At 48.8% G+C, this 20,398-nt stretch overlaps 1 protein-coding gene across 2 annotated transcripts; it reads right to left on the bottom strand.

The window, feature by feature from the left end:
• Positions 1–246: 246 nt before the first annotated feature.
• Positions 247–20,105, bottom strand: LOC117000956 (cysteine protease ATG4B). 2 transcript variants are annotated; one of them, XM_033069076.1, is made up of 14 exons: positions 20,044–20,105; positions 14,870–14,968; positions 14,386–14,457; positions 12,421–12,519; positions 11,903–12,004; positions 11,439–11,511; positions 10,168–10,247; positions 6,785–6,981; positions 5,769–5,847; positions 4,973–5,118; positions 4,319–4,375; positions 3,751–3,844; positions 1,891–1,996; positions 247–1,625 (listed from the first exon to the last, which is right to left on the bottom strand). In XM_033069076.1, exons 1-13 carry the CDS (start codon positions 20,051–20,053, stop codon positions 1,923–1,925), a joined length of 1,182 nt encoding a protein of 393 aa, XP_032924967.1. In that variant the 5' UTR covers positions 20,054–20,105; the 3' UTR covers positions 247–1,625; positions 1,891–1,922. The 2 variants fall into 2 exon arrangements, with proteins under 2 accessions (XP_032924967.1, XP_032924966.1); XM_033069075.1 differs by having other exon boundaries at positions 247–1,996.
• Positions 20,106–20,398: the final 293 nt, after the last annotated feature.

Here is a 20,398-nt window from a genome sequence, read left to right as displayed (position 1 = left end):
CTGGCCTTGGACACTTCCAGGGCTGGGGCAGCCTGTGCCCAGGGCCTTCCCACCCCCTGAGTGAAGAATTCCTTCCCCATATCCCATCTAACCCTGCCCTCTGGCAGTGGAAGCCATTCCCTGTGTCCTGTCCCTCCAGAGTCCTTCTCCAGCTCTCTTGGAGCCCCTCTACAGCCTGGACTCTTCTGGTGTACTGCATACTACCCACCACCACCTTCAACATGTGCAAGGACATCAGGACAGGCAAAGATTTTATATCTGTTTATTCAGATAGAAATTGAAAGCAGATGAATGGAGCACAGCCCCACTTCCTCTGCTGCCTCTTCCCCTGACTACAAGAGAGAAGAGGAGAAGCAGGCAGAAAGCAGCAAATAATAACTTAGTGACAGAAGCATTGTGGTTCCCAGTTCAAACCTCTGCTTTCGGGTATCACAGGGACAGTTAGAGCATCAGTAGGTCAGTCACGGGGGAAACAGGTCATTTCTAGCCTGGTGGCACCACCCTTGGGCACACCACCATCATATCTGACAGGTTCCAAACCTGAATGCACAAACCAAAGCTTTGTAAACAGGGTTGCAATGTGCAGCACGCACCAAGGAAACTACGGCAGCAACTTCCCTTGCAGTGTGCATGGAGACAGCTCTCCTCCACCTCTCTCTCTGTGGAGAAGGGCCCTAGGCAGAGCTACCATCTTAAAGTAGCTAAAAATTTCCAGTATATTTGGACCTTCTCAAAGCATTCTGCCCTTCTTGGGATGGTTACCTGACAGGGTACTCCAGGTTCTCCTACAGCACCTGTGGTCACACTCCGCAGGGAGGGGAGCTGGCAGAGGCAAGGTACTGACACAGCTTGGAAACCTACTCGACCTTCAGGCACCTCTTCTGCTTTGGACAGGGAATGTCTGACAGGAGTAGCTGGAGGAAGTGCTGACCAACCCACCCAGGGCACCTCAAGAGGTTTTACAGCTTGGGTTTTTGGCAGGACAACATCACTCCCTCTTTGCCATGCCAGCACACTGGGGGACAGGCAGAAGCCTGGCACATGCCTGGCAGATCTCTGGTGCCCCCAGCTCTGGACTCTCTTTTTCCAGGGCTGTGGAATTCAGTTTTCTGTTCAAAGCAGCTTTCCTGAAGGTACTTGCTGTAGACACTATTCCATTGTAGAAGCACATGGTTTGACTCACTGAGCAACACACACATTTTCTATTCTTCCATAACTTCTGTTACTTAAACTGGGATTGAGATGCTCCCCAGCAGCACAGCACTGCTCCACACTTCACTTATTGAAGTCCCAGTCACTTAGAAGTTGCCTCAATTGCCTTTCCACAGTGTGTGAACAGGAGAGGTAGTGCTGAGTGTCCTGCAGAGCATGAACAGGAGCTGTACCGTAGGGACCTGCACTCCGGAGGCTTCACAGCTGTCTGTGGGATGTGGCTGCTGTTCCCTGGCATTGTGAGCTGCAGTCCAGGTTGGCCAGTGAGAAGGGAAGCTGCTAAAGGCATTAACTGGATGTTTCTCCTGCTAAATGACAGGTGGCCTCTACTTAAGCTTCAGAGGGGAGTCCCCATGGAAGGATTCAGCGCTCTAACGATTTCCGTGCCTCCCCCGGAAGGCCCAGCTGACCTGCTGATGTAACAGATAGGCTTTGAACTCCTAAGCACCACTGCATCCACTTCCAGCAACTGTTTGCTGCTGAGAAATTCCAACTGCAGCCAGTAAGGCTGGAACACCCTCTGGGTTCTTCATCCCACTGCAGACACTGCGCGCTCAGCTCCGAGGCTGCACGGAACGCCAGGATGGACGGGAGGCAGGGATGGCAGCAAGCGCCTATGAAAACCGGTAGCCCCAGGCTCTCGAAGGAGCTTCCCTCCCCCCTTCTCCCCACACATACACAAATTTGCAGAGTCAGTTTCCTATTTGATTTCAAAGGGACAGGATTTCAAAGTCTTCATCTTCCGAGTCAAAGAACCTTTCCAATCTGTCGGCGTCAGAGGAGTCTGGAAGAGAAGAAGAAAGCGCTGCCTCAGTGGGATGCTGTTACTGTCAGTGACACCAGCAGCTGGAGGGTTTCACAATTTGAGTGCCAAGGGCCTACAAGTTCCAAAACTCAGTGACAAACCCAAAAGAAGGCTCTGAGGAGGATAAGAATGTCAGTGGTATGGAAAATGCACTGAGCACAGAAGCACATCATCTTTCACAAATCCAAACACATTTCTGCTGCCACTGTTTTGTGCAACCTTCCTGTGCCCCAGCTCTGCATTAGCAGGAGACTGTTCTGCCTCAAGAGGTTCAAAACAGGAGAACTTGCCCAGATCTGAGCTAATACCCATGAAGATTTCTGTCCCAATTAAGAGATACATTTACCCTTATGTATTAGAGCATAGTTTCTACTATAGCTGTTTTTTGTGCAACTGTTAGGAAATGTAGTTACAACATACACTCTCCTAAAAGCAATTAGCACAGCTCACTTTGTAATGTTAGTAGATCCCACCTCTCCACCCTTCCAGCTGTATGGTGAAAAAGGAGCTCACACTTAAAGGAGAAGGAAGCAACTTTAGCATAGGGAGAAATAAAGGAGAAACCTTTATTTGTTCAGGCTGCACAGTTACAGAATCCAGGAATGGTTTGAGTCGGAGGGGACCTTAAAGCCCATCCAATCCCACCCCTGCCATGGGCAGGGACATCTTCCACTATCCCAAGGTGCTTCAGGTCCTGTCCAACCTGGCCTTGGACACTTTCAGGGATGGGGCAGCCACAGCTTCTCTGGGCAAACTGTGCCAGGGCCTCACCTCCCTCACAGGGAGGAATTCTTTCCCAATATCCCTGCCCTCTGGCAGTGAAGCTATTCCCCCTTGTGGTGTCACTGTGTGCCCTCTCCAGCTTTCCTGGAACCTCTTTAGACCCTGAAAGGGACTCAAAGTTCAATTACTCCTTCTAGTGAGAGACAGAACAGAAATGGAATGGCCTTGGCAGATGAGAGAGCCTCTACAAGCCAAGTAAGAAGGAGAAGGACAAGTAGTCCATTACAAAAACGTTTTAAAGTGTAGGAAAAACAACATTAGGGACAGTTTAAGACAGGCAAGCATCAACTGACAGTTTAAGGGAATTGCGCACTCCTAACAGCAAAGGACAGTATGATAATGAAAGCTTTTGAGGAAGGAGGGCAGGGAGAGAGGGAGAGAGACCAGAAGTGCAGGGTGTAGGTTGCCAGGAGGCCACCCAATGCCTGGTGACAGGGTAGGCTTGCCCAGCCAATGGCTTTATCTCCTGCAATGTTTGTTCATGTTGATGATGCGATAAGCAGAGCCTGACAGGCAAGATTAGTGCCCAGCACTTGTCCTTTTTCCCACTGGTACTGGTACATACCAGGAAGGAGTGTCTTATGCTGGAACTAAGTGAGACCAGCCCTGTCTTGGAACATTTTCATTACCTACAAACTCAGTTTTCAGCCTTTTCACTGGACACTTCTGATTCCTCCAAGCATCCCTTCAGAAACCACCAAGTCACACTGCCAGGACAGCCTGTGAGCTTGTTTGTTTTTCTACTCAGTCACCATCACCACTAACAGATGATTCTAAAAAACATCCTGACACACTGTGGGACCTGCAAACCTCTAGCTGAAAGCCAAAGAACTACATCAATTAACCTAAGAATGCCAGGTTAAATTCCAGGTGGAACAGGAACATACTAGAAGTCCAGAAACCCAAAGGGACCAGCTCACCCTCAGCTCTCCCTCCCTGTGTGGCCTCACCTGGTGTGAGATTCAGGACATCAGGGTTGGAGAAGTGTGAGGGCTGGCGTTCCACCAGCTCGAACATGGGCAGTGCTCCTCTGACCAGGGACAGCTGTGGAGACAGAGCAGAGCCATGAGAACCAACAGTTCTGCACTGCTGGTGCACTTCAGGGGTGATAATGATCTGTTGGGACTTCACTGGAGCTGGAAAAATGTTTTTCACGGCTTTTGAATCACATCATCAAGAGGATTTCAGAGCTCTGCTCCTTTTGGTAGTTTAATAAATTATTTTAATAGGCTTAAATGGGGTCATGCTGCAGAGAACATGGTCTCTGTGCAGTGGTTTGGAAACAAAACAATACCTGATATTCCTTTCCCAGAGACAGAGAATCAGAGACTCATTAAAGTTAGAAAACAACTCCAAGATCTTCAAGTTCAACCATTCCCTCAGCACTGCCAATATCACCACTAAACCATGTCCCCAGGTGCCACATCCACAAGCCATTTGAACACTTCCTGGGATGGGGACTCCACCACTTCCCTGGGCAGCCTGTCCCAATGTCTGACCAGATCTATAAACACAAACCTTCTTGATTTGCTGGCACCAGTCATTAAAGTCTGCCTCTGTGTTGCAGAAAAAGCCCTGGAAATAAAAGAAGAAAAAAACTTCATCCTTCTATATTTTAGATTGATAATTTCAGACTTAAGGCTCTGTATCAACACCAAGTAACATGATCAGGACTGGAAGCAGTTAATACTCCTGACTGCCTTGCTTTAAAAACATGCCTCACACTGTCCTGTTAAACTGAAGGCTTGATGTGACCAGGCTATCCAAGTGCTGGAATCATCAATATTCTCTTTACTGCAGAAGGAAAACCAGGAGGAACAAAGGAAACAAAAGGCAGGCATCTCAGGCTGAACAGAAAATAAGCCATGGTGCATCATCATATAGATTCAGATCTGCCCATCAAAAGGCTGGAATCAAAGCCCAATCTAAACCCAGGAGAATGACACTGCTCCATGAGGAATGGTATTTAACTGCCATGCAAGGGGGATTTCCCTGGGACAAACCACCCTCTGTGAGGAGCTGCTTTACCAGTGTCACCAAAACCCAGGGCAGCACCTGCCCAGAGCAGTGCAGAGTACCCAGCCCTTCACCACCACCTCTGCCAGCTCTCTGTGGAACAGAGGGACCCCAGCAGTGCCCCTGGGGTGATGGGGAGCAGGAGACAGGACACACCACGGCAATGGAGGGGTCGAGCTCGGCGATGCTCATCCTGCACGGAGGGTGCTGGCAGTGGAAGCTCTCGTCGGGGAGGCAGCCGCTCTCACTGGGCTCCACTGCTGGCTGTGTGGTGTGGGGATCCAGGTAAATGAGCTCCTCACCTGGGCAGAGGCAAGGACACATCAATGGGAGAACCCTGCCAGAAGCTGAGAAGTGGTGAAAGAACAACAGCAGAGCCAGCTCACAACCACACAGAGGAATCCACATTCCAGGGACATCTTGCTTCCCACCACTTCCCCAAAAGCTTCTCAGCCAGCACAACCACGGTGGCCACTCCACTGTGCCACCCTGGGATTGAGGCACAGGCACTACTTGGGTACTGTTCCTGCTCATCTCTTCCTGAGTGAGCTCAAACAGACCCCAGAAATCTAAAGCACAAATAACCTGAGGTCTCTGGCAGAGGGGAAACCAGAGGGAAGAAGAGAGTAATAAGAGTTTGTAGGGTTTGAGGGACACCTAAAGAAAGAACAGTTATATCCAGCCAAGCTGAAGAACTCTGAATGCAGGAAGCAGGCTTTATGCACTCCACACACCAGATTTAGTGTGATGCAGGGGAAGTTTATGGCCACTGTTCAAATCTACATCACTCAGGTGAGAGGTTCAGCCCACAGCAGCCTTCCACACTTCCAGCAGGAAAGGAGAACCCTGCAGCATGCACCACAGGCTAAGCAGAAGAGCTGTGCCACCCCACAAGCAATTTTTAGCTGGGGGGAGATTCTTTGGACAGTTTTTGCATCCTCTGGGCACTCACCTACATAGCCAATGAAGTAGTGAGCACTGTTTGGCTTCCCTCCAATCACTCCCAGGGACTGGGGCATCATGAAGCAGTGCTGGAAAAGCAACACAGAAAACACACAGCTGACAGACAGTGAAAAGCAGGTGGGAACAAAGGCAAACATCCAAAAATGCAGTGGGAAAGATGGACAGGGACATGGAAAATCAGCAACTCTAGCAGCAAAACCAGCCATTTCTGGAGAAAATCTCCATCAGGCTGCAACACAAGGCTTTCTAGGAACATGGAAGCAGGTCAAAAACACTTTTAACTGCTGACAGGAGTAGACAGGTGGACCAAATGAAAGAAGCTGCACTACTCCAGGACTTGGTATGGGCAAGTCCTGGCTCTGCTGCAATCACTGGCAAGATCCCTGGAGCTGTCATCAGTTTGCAACAGTGCTCTCAGGAGGGAACAATCATTCAGGAAACAGTTCAAGTTCCTCATCCACCTGGAGCAGCCAAGCATGATCTACTGAGTTAAGGGAAGTAACCTCCTACAAATCTGAATCTGGAGCTTTCTTACCCAAGCTCAGAGCTTGCTAGTATTGTGCTCCCTGTCTTGTGCACACCCTAAATTCTGCAGCTTCTCAATTCTCCAACCTGCAACCACCTGACAGCTCTTAGCCTCAGAGTGCAGCACAAACTTCAGCATCTGAGCCACAGGGAGTGTGCAACACTGTATTAACTAATGCTCAGGTTACCACCAAGCAGGGTACAGCTGTGCTGAACAAAGGCTTCAGCAGGTTGGTACTACCTGCACACAAAGAGGGGCTGAGATTTAAGCTGTGAAGTAAGATCCTCAAAATAAAAAAAAAAAAAACCAACCAAACCCCTCAAGCCCCCCATTTTCCTGACTACAGCTTGCAAGAACCTATATCCTGACCTCTGACAAGGATTGGCTCTAAACACATTTTTCTTTTGCAATGACTTCTGAGTAATTACTTAATTCACAAGAGCATCACCCCAGCAGGAATTCAGCTCCAGATTCCCTACCTTTAGTGTTTCGATATAGGCTTCATTGATCTCTGTGAGCCCAAGGCGGAGAGGTATCAGCAGCACCAGTGGTTTCCATGGGGTGAGCCTCTCTCTGAGCCCCACATCCTCTGGGCACCCATTATAGAGCACATCTGACTCCAGGGCAGGGCATGCTGCAGCTCCAGCACACGGCACATTGGACTGGCACAACCTCCCTATGGAAAGGGAACAGCAGCACAAAGCATCAGGACTCCGTTACCAGACCTTGAGTCACTCCTCTGATCAACAACTGCTCTTAAGCAAAAGCCTACAGCACTTAAACCCAAGAAGAGCTTGAACAGGTTGAGTGTTGGGGCTGTGTGTGCAGGGCTCAGCCTCAGCTGAGCTCACACCAAGCCACAGCACCTTGTACTCACAGCTACCAACTGCTGGGCAGTGAAAATGCAAATTCTTCTAGGTAAATGAGCAACCACCTGTGTCAACAAAGCTGGATGAGTTGATTAGAAGGTGAGACAACTGTCCTGAATTCACAAAGCTTGTAGGGAGAAAGAGGAAAGTTCTGGAGTGTCCAACTCTGGAGGAGTTCACAGGTGGTATGAATGAACTGAGTGAGGACAGCTTTATGAGTTAACACAGGAAATATTTCCTGGAATTCAGTGCTGCAGCAAGATACAAACATGGTATCTGTCTGGAGTAGTTATAACTTTCCTAAAGGTCACAAAAACCTTCATAAATTTTGTTGGGGATCATTCACAAGCTACTTTACAGACCTAAAGCAGTATGGTCATTAAACTCTGCAATTTCAGCATGAGCTCTGCCTCTGAGTATGGGGCAGCAGAACTCCTCAGGGCATACATATGACATAAGCACCCTGCATCCTCATCCTAAAGGCTTGACAAACACACAGCCAGGCTGTAATGCACCCAGGTTATGTAAATTCTGATCCAGAAACGACTCCAACCCTACCTGTTTCACTGGCCAATTTAATTACTTGCTGGGTGTTTGAAAAAAAAAAACCCAACCAAACCCCAAAGAAACCCACAGCATGATTAAAGAATCATGAAACCAAGGCAGTTGGACAGAATGCCAGAGGCTCATTTAATTTATTCCCAGCCTAAATGGAATGCCAGGACACTGTAGCAGGTAGGGCATGATGTAAACAAACACCTTACTCACCAGCCATTTGTCATTTCAGCTGGGTATTTGTTCACTACTGAGAGCTTCAAACCCAGCTCAATGAAGACAATATTACACCCAAATTAAGAAACAGGACTTTGATCTAAAGCCTCTTGCAGTTCCTCCCTTTACTGTTCCTCAGGAAGGGAGAAGGTGTATGTGTGCATCTGAGGCACAGACATAGTTACCAGAGGTTCTGAGCAAACTCAAACTCATTATTTGTAGCAATTTCTCCTGTTAAAGTATGTTTTTTGTTGCAGTAGCCTGCCTGTCCAGATGATCTGATATCAGCTGCCAAGCCAGGGCTGTTGCTGAATGGGGTGTCACTGCAGGTTTCCTCATCAGGCAAAGCACATGGCAATCCCTCACTGTGTATGAACATATCTACCTGCAGTGTAAGCAGCAGAGAGCTTGGCACAGGCTAAATTCACCTTGCTGTCTGGCAGGCTTTGCAGTTCTGTGGTGCCACAGCACAGCAGAACCTGCCTAAAGCTTCCCAGCTGGATCCAAATCATTTACCACAAACATATTCCAACAGATCTGACATGACACCTCTCCTGCTGCAGCTGCTGCTGGCAGGTACTGGCTTTAAACTGTCTTGGATTCTCACTAACTTTGTGATGCACAGGATTCTCCTCCATCTCAGGCCAGCTGAGATGCCCTTTCTCATGGAACACTGACACAGAAGGGAAAAAGATCAATGTTTCTTCACTGCTGTAACAAATGACATTTCCTGTGAACCTTTGGCTGAACCCTATCAGTGACAGAATTAACAGATGTATGAAACAATATTACTTTTATCCAAGATGTTTGGCCACAAGGTATCACACACACACCTACAGACACATTACACATCAAAGCCACTCTCACAGTGACTTTCAGATCTTGAACAGGTACATTATGATCCACATTTGAGGAAAACAAGCACACATCTCCCTGCCCATGACAAGTTGTATGGACTGAACAGCCAGTGCCACACAGACAGAGCCTGAAGCACACTTCAGCCTTGTAGCCAGCATGCTTCAGCTCTAGAAGTGATACTTGCAGGCTGAAGATGAAAGATAATCCAATTTCTGTTTTAAATTTGGCCTTTTTTTAAGCCAAGGGCATCAGCACACAACTTCAGCTGAGGTTAGACAGACACCTCTCAGTCAGATCCAACTGAGACTACCTGACAAGAGATGTGACTTTATAAAGTGACTGTCCTGCACTCCAGGCAAAAATTGCCTGGCTATTGATCTTGGCCTTGTAGCAGCCAAGCCAGCCTAAATAGTGCCTGCCACAGTCTCACCTGTAACCCTACACCAGCTGTTTCAGAGCACTGCCCTGGGAGAAACACTGCAACTTGTGCCGGGTGGGCCCATTGCCTCAGGAATTAGCCTGAAGCAAGCCATGGGAAGGCTGCTGAGGCCAGGACCATGCACGGTTGCAGCAACCAGCAGTGCAGGTGCTCAGCTTTGTAGCTTTGGTTACTGCAGTTCTGCAGCCAGAACAGGCAGGCTCAGGATGGCAAGAAGAGCTGAGCCTCCAGAGCCAGCCTGTCAGCAGGATGCCCCAAAAAGCAAACAAAAAAAGAGAACACAAGAAATCATCAGTGAATATTCCTTAAAATTATGAGAGTGGTGGATTTCCTTCTTATCCTCTCCCCATGCCAATATTGGCCCTTTTCCTCTTCAGATCTGTTCTGGCTTTCTTACTCTGTCCAAGAGCAGAACCCTCCCTACCAGTTATGTGAGAGAGGAACCAGTCATTTACTGCTTGGTTCTTGTGGCCATAAACAAGTCTGACAGTGCCTACCAAACAGCCCTCATATGTTTTCTGAAGGTTAGCAAACCTTCTCTCCAGATCCAGAGGCATCATCAGATGAAATGAAAGTCAAACAAGTCCCTTCCTTGCCCTAGAACAGCAATTTTCACCTTTTTTTAGCACACCTGGACACAGCTTTCAAAGATCATGAGTGTTGGAAGAGATCTTAAAGCTCATTCTGTTCCACCCCTTCCACTATCCCAGGTTGCTCCAAGCCCCATTCAACCTGGCCTTGGACAATTCCAGGGATGGGGCAGCCACAGCTTCTCTGGACAACTTGTGCCAGGGCCTCACCTCCTTCACAGAGAACAATTTCTCAAAGACAGAACATGTACTTCACGCTTGTTGTGCTCTCCAGCTTTTTTTCTGGGCTCTTGCTGCCCAGGATATATCACATTCTACCTCCATGTGACACTTACGGATTTCTTCCATCACCACTGTGTTGTCCATGGCTATGTGCACTGCCAGGGAACTCCATGTATCAAAAGTTGCAAGTTTTCTAGAGGAAAATGAAAAACAAGTACAGTAATTTCACGATTATAAGCCGCACATTACAATACAGACTGTGCTAAAAGGTATCTGTTCTATCACCATCTGTTGAGGGTGGGGGCAGTGATCCTTAATCTCCACGGGAGATATTCTGCTAATGGGCCATCCATTGAAACCAGGCAGGGCAGTGTTCTTTATCTTTTCACAACCCATCCTTCCTCCAGCCAGTCATTTTCTGCTCATGGCCATTGAGTCCCACTGTGTGACTGATAAAATTACTGCATCCCATTGGAAGTTGCTCCAGCCAGGGGGAAGAGCCCAACATTTCTTACCAAGATAAAAACAGAGGTTTTGGGACACTAAGGGAGCCCCTTTCTCCACTGGACTCAAGAGGAAAACCGGATTTCTCCTCATCACCACTGGACCTCTAGAGGGAAACTGCACCTTGTACAGGAGCACTGCTCCAACTGAATCACATCTGTCACTGCAGGAGGATACAGCCACCATGGAATGGGACTGCTGCCAACACCTTGCCTGACAGGGTGTCAGGTTGTAGTCTGACTTTGTCAGGGTTTGGAGTTTGTTTCTCTGTAGTACTGTATTTCTATTTTAATTTCCCTAGTAAAGAACTGTTATTCCTAATTCCCATATCTTTGTCTGAAAGCCCCTTGATTTCAAAATTATAATAACTTGGAAGGAGGGGGTTTACATTCTCCATTTCAAAGAAAGCTGCTGCCTTTATCAGCAGACACCTGTCCTCCAAACTAAAACAGCAACTTCTCGTTCTTTGTCCATATATAAGCCACACCTGATTATAAGCCGCACCTCCGGGTTCAGACCAAAATTTTAGTCAAAATGGTGCGGCTTATAATCATGAAATTACTGTAAGTAATGAAGGATTACTACAACTACAAGGCAAAGGTGGTGGTATATCAGAGAGAAGAACCTGGATTAGGAGAGATTGGTGTTATCAATTAAGCTGTGAAATGTGCTTTGACCTGGGAAAGCTGCTGTTAGGCAATTCCAGCCCATTCCAGGCGCTGCCTGCTCACCTGCTGATGTGAGGGGAGAATGGTGAGAGGAGGGAGGGTGTTATTAAAGGCAGCCCATGCTCCAAAGTCAGGTAGAACCCTATCAGGTCAGAGGTACCACACACCAACCAGCCCCAGAGCCTGGAGGAAAGGAAAAGGGCAGCACTTACTTGAGCACCTGTGCGACCGTGTTTGGTCCGTACCACTGGCCTATGGATTTCCCCTCCCCGACTCCCATCTGGGCTGCAGCACAACAAAAACACAGAATAATATAGTCAATAATTTCATCCACAATGAATCCCTTCTTGATCAGGCTTGTATTTAATAGGGAAGAATTCTCTATTGAATCAGCAGTGTTCACTGTTTCAAAGGGGTGAGGAACACATCCTGAAGGATTGCAGAGCAAATTCCTTCCCCAAAATGCAGCAGCACAGAAGTTCAAAGGGCAGTGTTGCCTCAGAAGGAGCTTTTCCCAGTGTTTGATCACTAGACCACTCCTATGATCTGAGTTCTGTTCACCCCACATGAAACACTAGAACAGGCTGCTTCTCTGATTTTTCAGAGCAGTTTGTATCAAGGTGAGAGGAGTCCCCCTTGGCCCATTTGCTACATCTGAGCATTTATTCCTTCTTACCTATCTGGTGAATGGAGTAGTAGCTGTCTTTTTTGTCAATGAAGGCATTAAGAACGTTGAAGTAATCATCCATCTGCCTCTTCCCTTTTATCCACCTCCAGTCTAGGACAGACAAGGGGTATTTGAAATAAACATGGTACTTATTAGCAACCAGAGGCTGCAAGCTGCAATTCTCTTCCTGTGTACTGACCAATTTAATTTTCACACTGTCATATTATTACTAGGTATTCCCAACAGTAAAGGGCTAATTTTAAAATAACAGAAAACATTCTTACAGCTGGGATAAAGTCCCATCACCCACAGGAAAGCAAATAAACACAAAATCAGAAAATACAAATATCCCCAGAGAGTTCCAAGTACACTATTCTCTCAACAGCCCTGAACTTGAGAAGAGTGAAGAAGAAGTTCTAGAACCCTCAGTGATTCCCAGCTGTGTCCTTGTTATCTCTATTCTTCCAAGTGCTGCACTCCTGGGAGCACATGGCTCTGAAGTCAGTGTGGGCTGTGCCCTGGTTTACCTCTTCCCAAATGCCTGCAGACCAAGGCCTGAGCAAAGATCATCTGGCCACAGCGCAGCATGCAGCCCCAGCCTGTGTCAGAGGTGGGACCAGTTCCTCCTGGAAACAAGGATGGAAAAATAAACAGGGAATGAATGGTAAGACAGTGCCAAGAGGGAGAGGAATGGATGGGCAGCAGGTTCACCAAGAAATGAGGCAGGGAATGAGGACTAACTTAGCTCACACACCCAAGACTGAGAACTAAAAATGTGGTTGTTGATGAGTAACTTAGTGGCATCCCTTAAAAATAAATAAATAAACTCCTCTAACACTAACTGAAAGGGGAAAAAATTCCAAGGGAAATCCAAACAACCCAAGAGAGAGCTGAATTTCTCAGGAGAACAACAGCCCTTGAGCTTGGCTGCAGACTCTCAGCCCAATTCAGACACATTTCTACACAAAAGTGCTTGTTAAAGATGACTCTTGTAATCCTCATCTTGAGAAGGCAACTCATCATACAGAACAAACCAGTCCCAGGGAATTCCTGCATCAGAAGTGGCTATGAATAACATTTCAAAGTGAACAATGTAGTCAGGCCAAAAAAAAAAAAGGCACCAGCCCAAAAACACTTAGCCAAGTTATGAAAAAAGACACATCCTACATATTGCTGGAGGAAGCTGGATATCAGCTCATGCTGGAAAGTCTAAGACAAAGGACACAAGGCTGAAAGCATTTCCCTGACAGACCTTCCAAAGGAAACTGCTGCTCCTCCACTGCAGCTCTGGCTGTTACTACAAATAACCAATATCAAATGTTCAGTGTGATCACAGGAGGTAATCTGTGCCTGGGCACAGCTTCTGCAAGTCTTTGTAATGCTGCTTTTTTTTTTTGGTCCTAAACAGGGAGAAAAATCCCCTGGAGGACTATTTAATCAGCTTCTCAATGGTCGCCAGTCGTTTTCTGTAACTTCACCAGTAATTCATAACACAGACAAATTCCAAGTGCTAATGCTTTACAAAATTAGCACTAGACAGTTCCCAAACCCTTATAATAAGTAAGTGGGCTAGCACAGAGGGAAGGGATGAACAGTAACAGGGATGACTGGGAGAAAAAATACTGAAATAGGTTTATTGTACATGACATACAGATCATATCTATGGTGTGAATGGGAAATGACTCAGAAAATGGGGTCTGTCTTCACTCCACAGCCTTTAATGACTCACAAAGAAATTGAAATTGTGCCTGTGAGCCAGTTTAACATGTGCTAGCCCTTTGTTCTCAAACATATGTTTAACTGTGGTGCACAAACATGAATTTAAAGGGATTAAACTGCATCAAAGATGTCTCAGAGCTTGTGAGGCAGAGGGCTGCCCAGCAGGGAAAGAACAGCACAAGCCAGAAGGACCAGTTAGGAAGAAGTCTCTTTTCCAAACCTGAGCCATGCTCCTTTCCCACTGACTGCTGGGGATGACAGTGACAGAAGGGGGACATGGGAAGGCCTTGGAGCCCCATTCACCTGCTCTTAGATCTCCTCTGATACACCTTGCACCCAGCACACAAACCAAGCCCCAGAAGAGGCCATACAGACACTTCAGGCACCTAACTACCCCTAGACAAACAAAACCCCCAAGCAGAGTCTGGAGCAGATGCACAAAGGCAGCAATTGCTGTATAATTTTCTAGGTTTCATCATTTTAATCCACTTCAAGCCCAAGACCATCATTCAGTAATATTTCACACTAGACTGATGTAGAATGTGATGAAGTACAAAAATCCTCCCATGTTGCCTAAAACAAGAGCAGACTTCCCAAACTCCTCCTTGTGTCCTTTTAAAAACCACTGCTATCCCTCCTACCCAGGGGGATGAGGAATTCTCATTATCAGATTAACCAAAAGTCTGTCTAATCAATTAGATGAAGCACATTTCAGACTCTTATGAATGGAAATGATGTCATGTTTGTGGGGACTGTTTTATTAGAGTACATACCAATAGCAGGGAAGTTCTTTCTGTAGGTGAACCAAAGCCTAGAGGTCACATCCAACAGGATCTCTTCTTTCTCTGAAAAGTGTTCAGCACAGTAAGGCACACACATGAGGGGGGCATCAAACAGCTAAAGCCACCTCCCACTCACCCTCCCAAGGAACTCTGCTCCTCACAGTCTGCAGGCCCAGAGAGGCAGAGTCTGGCAGAGGAACAGGGCAGTACACAAAGCACTTCCTTTCCCCCCAAAATAGCTGTAATCAACCCAAAGACACTATGGCCACAGGCAAATTATGAAGCAGTAAACCATCCTTCCACCCCCTGCCTCCATGACATGTCCCAACAACTTCCATATGTAACTTTCTGCACAAAAATATTCCAGAGTCCATGGAAATGGCCAGACAGACAGAAGCATGGCAGCTAAAACCCAAGTGCAACACTAACAAAGTCCTCTGGAGCCTGAAAACATTGCACTGTGTACACAAAATACCTGTAAAAACACTGTATTTCCGGCCAAGGATCCAAACAGGTTCTTTGGTCTCGGGGAAGTCTTCATACTCAAACCTGAGGGTGTCGTAGGTAAGAGTAGCTAGAAAGAAAAAAGAGAAATCACAGATCTTTGATAGCTTTTCCTTTTGTTTTTAAAACCAGACAAAGCTACAGAATCAGAGCTGCTGTGGCCCAGTGACTGCCACCCACCCCCAAAGCCCCAGGCTGGCAGGAAATGGTCCCAGTGCTCTGCACCCTCAGCTCTGGGAGGCACAGAGGTGACCCAGCCCTGGCTCACTGCTGCCTGTTCCACAGGCAGAAAAGCAGCAGGATTTCCAGGTTAGGCCAGCTCCAGGTTCTGCCTGGGGCAGAAAACATCTAAAACTTCACCTGGCAGCTACAGCATATCCCAGAACAAGCACCATCCTGCAAGTCTAGCACTGATGTTGAGGGCCTCTTTTCCAAAATCCTCTAGCAGAGAACATAAATTTTGAGGGAAGAACACACAAAACACAGATCACCTTAAGGTGGAAACTAAACCTTGCTCAGTCCCTCCTCAAGAGGCACCAAACCCAGCAGAAGCCTTTACAGGTGACACCCCATTACATGAGGAACAGAGAGCTGTGCAAATGTACTTATGCAAAAGCGACAGGCAAAACTTCTGTCTCTTTTATTGGCTCCCTTCACAGCATGGCATTCATCAGTGCCTAAAATTCCATCCCTTTCCAGGACCAAGCCCAGGTTTCTCTTGGATCAGAGCAGCTTAAACAGGGAGGAAAAACCAGAGGAGGTAGATGAGCTGTGCTCCACTAGATCTGTGTTTGGAAACACAGACTTTAAAGCAGCCTGAGAATTCTGGAAAAGACCCACATGATTTTACAGGTGCCAATTCTGTAACAAATCACCTCTGAAATTTAAAGCAGAGCTGAGACAGACTGTTCTGTGACTTGAAGTAGTGATTAAAAACATCTCTCACAGCAAATGCAATAAAATGTGTGGTAATGTGATGTGAATGTAAAACAGGACAAAGGACTACGTGGCCACAAGCTCCTGTCAGCCCCATTCTTTGCAAAAGCCACCCCTCTCCATGGGGCACACCTCACTCTTGGCTTCTCCAGAGTAACCTGCTGCTACATAAAACACCTTGGCCTCCTGAAGTATCTCAGCCTTCTAATTCCCTGACCTGGAATTCCAATTCCAAATGTCCAAGAAAACACTTGAGCAGATACCATTACTAAGACCAACTACTGTTTAAGCAGGAACCCCAGCAATAGAGATGACAACAGGCTCCTACATCAAATTTTTAATCAGACTCTGCCTTAATTTCAGCCCACAAGATTTAAAGCATGTCTTTAAGACTGTTCCAGGCACCTTTAGGATTGCACAGGCCGCACGTTCCCATTGCTACTCCATGATGTGACTCCTCAGCAAGCTAAGTAAAACAATTCTGCTTGCACAGAAATGTTCCAACAAATTACTGCTCCAGTCTCCTTCTCTAACAAGCTTTAGCAGGAAAATGAATGATTTTTTTCCCATCTACTACCTAAACTTGCAAATGTACAGATTTGAAAAGGCAACAGACACGATCTTAACATAAAAACGAAGTTCTCAGGAAGGTTTTAAAGCTCCAAGAAATATTCTGTGGTTTATTTTGTCAGTTCCTAAGCCTGCCATGTAGCCAATTCTCTGTCAGGAGTCTCAAAAATAGCTTGAAGGAAATGAGTGAAACGAGGATGCTCCACAGGAACATCAAGCTATCCACAACCCCTCCTTCTCCTTCCCAGCAGTATTCCATGACCTGCTCAAATATCACAACCTCTGCAGCAGCACAGTCTGCAGGGCACCAGCTCCTTAGCAAAGACAGCACTTGCAACTGGACTCTTCACAGCAAGGATCAGCAGCTGGAAAGGGGCTGCTGGAGTCTCCCCTTCCACCAAAGCTCTGAGAGGAAGGGGTCAGCAGACACAGGGGGATCTCCAGCTGCACCAGCCACACGTTCAGGGAATGCAGCACACATGTCATGACACTGCACCTTGGGGAGCAGAGTCCCAGCCTTGCAGCCCTTCAGCTGAATGCCCAACATCTGGCTCTGCACAAGGCCTATGTGTCCAGCTGTGCATCCCAAAGAGGTGGTCAGAATTTGTGTTGGGATTTGGGGAGAAAACATTTGAAAAGGCACAACTACCAAATGCAGGAGTTCAGCTTTCCCATTCACAGGGAAGAAAATTCAAAAGGTTGCTCCCAGTTAGTGTCAAGGACATTATAATGGGAGCAGTAAACTCTCCACAAGGCTTGAGGTCATAGGGTGTTTCCTTTACAAGCCTCCACCTTCATCTGTTCCAGCACTTTTCCAAAGTCCATCTATTGTGCCCAGATGGGCTAAATACCAGCCAGTGGGATCCAAACAATTCCAGCAGGGCACAAAGAACATCACAGGCTGCACAGGAGCCTTTCTCTGCTTCTTATAGCCAGAGATGAAGAGAAATACATCTGGAAATTCACCAAGCAGAAATCCTGTTTGAAGCTGCTCCTCTCAGAGCTGCAGAAGCTGGGTGAGCTCAGCACATTTCTCAGGCAGTGCTCCAAAACTTCACCTTCAGAAAGCCCTCGGTCTATTTTAATTACCGACCTCTGAGCATCCAGGACAGTGGAGCAGCAGTTTCTGCAGGGAAGGATGTGCAGTCTCTGCACATCAAACACAGCAGCTCAACTTCACATGGTTTTATAGCTAAAAAGCAGAGTGTCAGCCCTGCACAGCTCACCCTGAGAAAGGCAGCCTTGCTTTCCAGGAGCCTTGCACAGTGGGAATGAGGGGAGGCTGGCTGGATTGCTGCCCTATGGGATCTGCAGATCATCCCAGAAAGCCTCAGCAGGAAAGGCAAAGCTTTGTACATGCCACAACAGAATCCCAGAATGGTTTGGGCTGGAAGGAACCTTAATGCTCAGCTCATTCCACCCCCTGCCATGGGCAGGGACACCTTCCAATAGACCAGGTTGCTCTAAGGCCCATCCAGCCCAGCCTGGAACAATTCCAAGGATGGGGCAGCCACAGCTTCTCTGGGCAACTGTGCCAGGGCCTCCCCATCCTCACAGGGAAAAATTTCTTCCCAATATCCCATCTAAGGCTGCACTCTGGCTCTGTGCAGCCATTCCCCCTTCTGCTGTTACTCCAGGCCCTTGTCCAAAGTCCCTCTCCAGCTCTCCTGGAGTTCCTTTAGGCACTGGAATGGGCTCTGAGGTCTCCCCAGAGCTTTCCCTTCACCAGGCTGAACACCCCCAGCTTTCCCAGCCCCTCTTCACAGGATACATGCTCCATCATCCGGATACAAGAAAAACTCTCTAAATACACAGAATTAGCGTAGAAGTTGACACTTTCCCTCCTCTCTCATGGTCTTAATCACCACAATGAAACACTCGAGACAGAAACATTGTCCCAACTTGTAACAAACACACCCAGAGGCACAGCTGGGGGCTGGGAGCAGCCCCTGAGTGCTGCTGTCAGTTTGAAAACGTGCTGGAGGCTAGACCTGGGAGGGACATTAACTTCATCTCCCACACCACAACCAAAGCCATTTGCTTCCCCATCAACTTTGGGAAATGAGTAACAACAAGTGAAGGCTTGGGAGAGTCAAACAGAAACACGGCAGGTGATTTTCTCAGCACCAACCACCTTGGTCAGTCTGCCTGCTGAAGAACTCTTCACACAAAATAACAAAGCTGAGCTTTAGAGCGTGGCACTGAAGGAAAACCAGGCTTTGCCATACCTCCCTTCCCAGGCTGGTCTTGGGGCTTCTCCATTCTCTGAAAAGGCCTGGCTCTCACACCTCCCACTAAGGCCACCACAAAAAGGCTCAGAAATGAGGTGGATGATCTCTCCCTTACCTGATACAGGTACCTCACCCAAGGCAAAGGAGGAACACAATTGGATGTAGAACATTTCAAAGACAGCCAAGAAGAAAAGATAAATTCACCACTCCAGTTTTCCATTGCTGGAAAACACCAAACAGCTCAAACCCTTATTTCTGCCCTTTGCAGGAGAAAGATTAAATCTTTTCTTTCCCCTAAGCTCTTTCAAACAAAGACAAATCCTGATTATCCAAGCACCAACGAGGAGCTAAGAGACTGACAGAGAGGAAAGTCAGGCTACTGAAGCGTGGTGCTTTCTTGAAGGCTTGGAGCAAACAGTTCCAAGTTTTGCTGTCAGCTCCCCATCCATCTCAGCAGCAGGGCTGGACTTGAAGGGGCTTGAGCTCAGAAATTCCCCTCCTCTCACGGAGGAGATCCAGCCCCACCATCCACCACAGCAAAGTCTTCCTTCCCTTGGCTCACACCACGGGAAAGCAAACACATCTCGGCACCCAGCAGTCCCCAGCTGTGCCACTGAGAGCAGGGACGCTCTCAGCCGGACCACCCTGACAACAAGGGCGGCACGAAGGCCAAAACAAGTCAGGGCAGCCCTGAGGAGGGACAGGAGCTCCGGATCCCCGGCACAGCCGGGCTCGGCCGTGCGGAGGAGGAGCCCGCGGTGCACAGGGAAGCGTTTGTTATTACGAACAACGCTGATCGCTGCGGAGGGGGTGGCAGCCGCTACTACGCTAAGGTTGGAGGTAAGTGGGTCCCGACACAAGTGCCAAACACTTATTTTTACTTTACCCCGCACCAAACCAAAATCTCTACCACAAACAGCTTTGCCAGAGCCTTCTGCGAGGGTGATGAGGGGCTGAGTCGCCTTCTCACCCCCCGAAAGTCACCTTCTTACCTCCAAGCCGCCTTCTCACCCCTCGAGCCCCCACGGGGAGCGGGGCACGGCGACACCAGCCCTGTCCCCGCTCCCCGCTCCGGTTCCCCCCCGGGCAGACCCGAGCCGGCGGCAAAGCCCCGAGCTTTCGAGGAACGACGGCAGCAGCGGGGCTGGGGAGGGCAGGAGGGACTCGCCGCCCGGCTCCGGCCCACCCCGGCGGCCACCGGCTTCCCCTTTGCCCCACCGGAGGGGCGGCCGGGCCCCGGAGGGCCGCGGCTCCCAGGGCCGTGCCCAGGGCGGAAAGCGGCGCATTCCCGGCCGCCCGTCGGGAAGGCCGCGCCGGGGAGCCGCGGGCCTGGAGCAGCGGCCGGGCTGGGGAGCGCCGAGGGGAAGCGCGGCCGCCGCGCCGCGGGCAGGGCCCGCCCGGGACCCACCTGCGTCCATGGCGGCCCCGCCAGGCTGCGGCCGCCGCCGACACTCACCCCCGGCGCGGCCCTGCGCGGCTGCTGGCGCGACGCGCCACTCCCGCCCAATGCGAGCGCCGCTCGCCGCCGGGCTCCGCGCCGATTAGCTGTTGTTTGCCTCGTCACAGCTCGGCGCGCCGCGCCGCTGTCTGCGGACAAGGGGGCTGCCATGTTGCCGTACGGAGAGGCAAAGCGGAGCCCGGGGAGGCAGCGGACGGGCCGTGGGGCCGGGGCTGGGGCTGGGGCTGGAGGGTGGCGCGGAGTGTGAGAGCTCCGCTCCTTGCCCAGAGCGCCGAAAGGCGGGTTCCGTGACATGTATACCTAA

Source organism: Catharus ustulatus, chromosome 10 (assembly GCF_009819885.2).
Source record: "Catharus ustulatus isolate bCatUst1 chromosome 10, bCatUst1.pri.v2, whole genome shotgun sequence".
Taxonomy (NCBI): domain Eukaryota; kingdom Metazoa; phylum Chordata; class Aves; order Passeriformes; family Turdidae; genus Catharus; species Catharus ustulatus.
Note: the sequence above shows the minus strand (reverse complement) of the source record. Positions and strands in the feature narration are given on the sequence as shown.